Genomic DNA, 5,739 nt, shown 5'->3' on the forward strand with positions numbered 1-5,739 from the left:
TTTTATTACTTATTTTTTATATGACAAAACAAATATTTGATAAAAAATGCAAACATTGCACTAATATGAAAAGTAAATTTCTACTAGAAAGTGCACCAAGATACATTAGTTTAAAAACATTATGGGGAAGGAGGAGGAACCTTTCCAGTATGGGGAAGGAGGTGGGGGACAATTGATTTTGCACGTTGCAGTCTGAGCTACATTTGTTAACTGAGCTTCCTACTTCAAGACCTGACGAAACTCGTGAAAAAATAAGTAATAAATGACAAAAGCATTTAATGAAGTAAAGACCTGTCCTTCTGACACTTTTAAAAATAAAATAAACTGAACGGATCTTAGTGTGCTGCCGTCAACTTTACATTAATTGCACTTTATGTGGATGTTTTCTTGAAGTTTTCCTTCAATTTCTCCAGGCCCCCTGTGTTACTCCATCAGAGAAGTATACGATTCCTGTTTGGAACGATTGATTATCTTGTTCTAACGAGCATGTTGCTCTGGAGTACCCACTAAATGGGCTAAATTAAAATGTATTTTCAAATAATGTAACTAATAACTGAAACACTATATAAATGATTGTAATTATTTTTTTATGTGGAAAATAAAGGTGTACAATACTGTACATAATTTTGTTATATATAAAGAATTTTACTTTCCAAAAACGATGGTGTTTGTGTTTCAATGTTGTTTTTATTCTTATTTCTGATACGCTGAGAAAGTTATTTTAAATTACGAAACCTATTACGTTTTTCCCTTATGGTAAATTGTAAGTCTGTATACCAAACCCTCTGGTGGTTGTTACATCAATCAGTGTCAGGCTCATGCCTTTCTTTGGTCTGGAATCACATGGGAACAAGATTTAACTCATTCTTTAAACAACCCCTTTGGTGTTATATTTCTGCCCTCACTTTTTCATGGTTGGTTTAGTATACAAAATAGGCCAACTGTAGTTTGTTTTGTCAGGACAGACTAGTTAGTTGCAACTGCAAGACTTTTAAACAGATAATTTCTCTACACTGGTCTAGCATAAGTGGCCTCTGTGCACATGGGAACTGACTTCCGACACCTCATTAACCCTAAAAATACCAGAAAGGTCCATACGGACTCCAACATCCTTTTAAGCATTTCTCTAAACTACTTATGCACCAAATTACTTGTGAATCCATGGCTTTGTTGATTACAAATAAAACAAGTCATATCAAAAAATGTAGCCAAAATAATCCATAAATATTACCATTAATCCTATTACATACTGCAAGGACATACAGAAAAACTGGACACAATAATGGTCATCATCTTGTAATGGCCACGATTATGGAAAAGCTCAATTTCAGTAAGTACACTGTAGGAAAACAAGGCAGATGGATGTGGAAAAACCAACAACTGAATGAGGAATTTCAAATTAAATTGAAAAACAGGTTCAAAATATTTAGAATTATCGAAGATAAATAGATAAACAGAATTGGGGTGATCTGAAGTGAACTACTTTGAAACTGGCTGGAATATTACTGCCCAGAAAAAGGGATAAAAATAATGGTTTGATGATTTACTTGTTTGTTTATAACTAAGCACAAAGCTACACAATGGGCTATCTTTGCTCTGCCCACCACGGGTATCGAATCCCGGATTCTAGCAATGTAAGTCCTCAGACATACCTCCGTGTAACTGGGGGGCTAGTTTGATGATAAATGTAGACATGATACAGCAAAGAGAAAATCTCATAAACTAAACTGAATAAGTGATAGAAATAATGAAGAAATGAGAAGAGTAATGTAGGAAAAACTAAGACAGTCACCAGACAGAAGAGACAAACATTGAATGTCATGTTAGGTAAAACAGAGGAAGGTTTGAATCATGGAAGAGCCAGAGAACACTACAGGGATTTGAAAATGCTAAGAGAAGACTAACAATGATTAATGGTGCTGATGGCAGTACAAAAACAAATGAAGTCATGGACACATGGCAAATTGCTAAGAGAAGACTAACAATGATTAATGGTGCTGATGGCAGTACAAAAACAAATGAAGTCATGGACACATGGCAAATCTATTTGGAATTATTACTTAATAGACCAGAACCACTACATAGACTTGATTTTGCCAAGAATGAGCACAGAAATCATGAAAGAGAAGAAGACGTACCAACTGTAGCTTAAACGGAAGAGAGTTTAAAGTCTTTAAGTAATAACAAAGCTCCAGGGATAGATAATATATTATTTTAACTGACTTAGAACGGTGATAACTTGATAGCAGAAAAGGTGTTTGAATTAATCAAAAACATAAACCTTCTGATTACAAAATGACTATTAATCCCAGTACACAAAAAAGGAAACATACTGGAATTTACTAACGATAGAGGTATTGCATTATTATCATTAATGATGTATGAGATTCTGACTAAAATCAACTATAAAAAAAAGCGGAAGTGATACACTGATGAAATTATCGTAGAACATCAATCATGATTCCAGCACAAGAAATAAACTATGGACCAGATTTTTGTGGGGAGGCAAATTTAAGAAAAATATTGGAGTATGACAAGCTACGTTGGAACTTACTCGTTGATTTCAAGCAGACCTAACTGTATATGCAGGCCAGTTCATGAAGGAATTTTTAATAAACTGATAAAAAATTATTGTTCTAAGGTGGAGACTGACCTCCAACAGGAATGCCTCTGGTCATCATTGCTCTTCAATATTGCAATAGAGATAAAAACAAAAGAACTTGTGCATAGGCATCAGGGATTAAACCTGAGCTGCAATAATAAAATCAAATTATAAATGTACTTGCCTATGCAGATGACATAGAAAATATGGCTGAAAGCAAAGTAGCAATTACAGAATTAGCATCGTCTTTTAAAGAAGATGGGATTAACCATCAGTGAGGAAAAAAAAAATATGAAGATATATAGAGGTGAAGAATTTGGACAACAGAGAAGAGTAAGGAAGACGAATACTGAGTTCAGACATCTGGGAACCACAAGAATAAGAGGTAATAATTCAAAAAAAGAGGTGATAAACAGAACTGTAAATGGATATAGATGATTCTGGAGCTTAAAAGAAATGCTAAGTACAAAAAGTGTTAGTAGGAAAACTAAAATTAGAATACTTACTACCATTATGAAATAAATTGTCCGATATGAATCGGAAATGTGGTAACTTACAAAATATTTAGAAAACAAAGTCCAGGTCTTTTTGAGAATATGGTTTTACATAGAATTTTAGAGCTAGTTTATGGCAGCTTAACTTCTATTACAAATATCGTAAAAGCAAGAAGAATGCGATGTAACCAGAATGAAAGAAGACAGACTATTCAAGACTGTTATGTTCGGAAGAAGACCAGAGATAATGATGGTGAGGACACCTTCGATGTGTTAGTGTAGAAGATGAAGAACAGTCAGAGGTTGTAGAAAATAAGGAGAGAGATGGACACTCCACCAGTATTTACTGGTATAAAAACAACTGACTAATTGGAGGGTAAAGGAAACTCCACCAGTATTTACTGGTATAAAAACAACTGACTAAATTGAGGGTTAAGTAATTTCATTTCCTCTTGATTTATATTACAAGCACCAATTATAAGTGATAATGCTTCTCTTGGTTAACTTACTATAAAACAATTTTTACCTATGGTAGGAATTGTGGTAACAATGTCTCCTAACTTCAGTTTATACAGAATTGTTGTTTTTCCAGCAGCATCAAGTCCTACCATCAAAATCCGCATCTCCTTCTTCCCAAACAGATCTTTGAAAAGCGAGACAAATATATTTCCCATGGATGTGTTGGACTTTGATCACTTAGAGGCATAGAATAAAGAACAATGATCAACATTACAACAATGGCTAAAATAAACAAATCATTTTTAATTAATACTAAGATCAGATTTGGACTTCACCTTTAGCATTAATACCTTTTGATTTATCCATACAATTAATTTAAGAAAAAAATTGTTTTCAAATTAAGTTTTAATGACCATTAAACACTTTTCGGTTGTTGTTTACAACCAATATCAACCTCCACCAGATTCTACTAGCTGTTTATTTTAAATCTGGTGTCTTCCATTTAAGTTGTAGTGCGGCTAGTTTCAGGACCAAGTAATATGACCCGTTTGATGGCAGATGTCACAAGAATAGATGCTGCACATCATTAAACCCAAGTTAATCTTTGACATTAAGCTTTTCAAAAGAACACGCAGTTAACAAGGTGACAATTGTGAGGTTATTTCTTCACTTGGCATAATATTAGACAACACTAGTGTTAATATCATTCACTTCGATGTTTTTAGTGAAATAAACAAGACCAAATATTTGGAATCATACCCGATATTAAACGTTACACACATGCCAGAATTAAACATGATTGTCATTTTTCTGAAAACATTAATGAACATTTAACCCATTCACTACTGTGGCTACATATATGGCCTCTACATTTGTCTGTTCACTACAGCTGTTACGAAAAGATTCTTGCCTTTAAAATTCCCATGCAAGCTGCTAGACTGTATACATTTTTGTCATAATGTTGTCCCTCAAGATATCAGAGAGGCCTGTTCGACACCTCACTCAGGCACTAGCAAGCACTGCCAGAGCTAGAAAAAATGTATATTATTTTATGGATTTATTAGATAGCACTGACTGGCGAGTTGATGCAGTGAACATGAAAAACATATATGTACCAGCCACAGTGAATGGGGATAAAAGTTTTCCATCAAGAAATTGTAGAAATTGTCATACAGACCAATGAATAGATGACACGGAGCTCCACAATATCGGAATCTTGTAGAATAAACTACAGAAACATGCCTAGCAGCAAACATCAAGTCACAGTTTTAATGACCACACTTTACAAGTCATATCAGATCATTAACAACCTAGGCCGAGTCAATCTCTTGATTTCAACATTTTTTAACAAGGTAGAGAACGTACCGTGTGGAATCCTTGCCAATCCTACATTTAATTTCCCAATCAGTTATACTTTCCTAATGCACTGGATCCCCTTTCCTAGTCCGATTGGGATTAGTAGGACCTGTTTACCAAATATCTAGGTACTTACCATGTCATCAGAAAAAAAGTATTGGAGCTACCGTTGTTAATAAAAAGATGGAGCTAAAACAAATTGGCCAATTATTCATTTTATTACCTGTTGAACCGACAGACAAGATTAATTACCCATGATTTTACCTGCACAGTAACAAAAGACACCATGTTGTTGTAATTGCAATGTGAATGTAACAACCATGCTAATAAAACTGAAAGTTTTGGGGTTACTCGATATTTGGTATAGGTAATAATTTTAAAAACGTTCAGAGAAACGTTTTTCATTCACCTGACAGATAAAGAAGAATGTTTACAGTGGCTAGACATCCAGTAGTCCAAAAATTTGAATATTAATGAGATACAACAATAATAAAAATAATAATGATCATGTTAATAATTAATAAATAATAATGATCATGTTAATACTTAATAAATAATAATGATCATGTTAATACTTAATAAATAATAATGATCATGTTAATACTTAATAAATAATAATGATCATGTTAATAATTAATAAATAATAATGATCATGTTAATACTTAATAATGATCATGTTAATAATTAATAATGATCATGTTAATAATTAATAATGATCATGTTAATAATTAATAAATAATAATGATCATGTTAATAATTAATAAATAATAATGATCATGTTAATAATTAATAAATAATAATGATCATGTTAATAATTAATAAATTATA

At 32.8% G+C, this 5,739-nt stretch overlaps 1 protein-coding gene across 3 annotated transcripts in view; it reads right to left on the minus strand.

Annotated features, from left to right (window-relative positions):
* Positions 1-5,739, minus strand: part of LOC106474096 (ADP-ribosylation factor 1-like) — a 16,361-nt gene that overhangs the window by 8,090 nt on the left and 2,532 nt on the right. For all 3 annotated transcript variants that reach the window (XR_002613849.1, XM_013934782.2, XM_013934784.2), the window contains exon 2: positions 3,623-3,791. Coding sequence is in view for 2 of the 3 variants with exons in the window: in XM_013934782.2 (XP_013790236.1) it covers positions 3,623-3,770 (148 nt within the window). In the remaining variant the exon portion in view is untranslated. The remainder of the gene's footprint in view (positions 1-3,622; positions 3,792-5,739) is intronic.

The sequence above is a fragment of the Limulus polyphemus genome, unplaced genomic scaffold (assembly GCF_000517525.1).
Source record: "Limulus polyphemus unplaced genomic scaffold, Limulus_polyphemus-2.1.2 Scaffold6816, whole genome shotgun sequence".
NCBI classification, from domain to species: domain Eukaryota; kingdom Metazoa; phylum Arthropoda; class Merostomata; order Xiphosura; family Limulidae; genus Limulus; species Limulus polyphemus.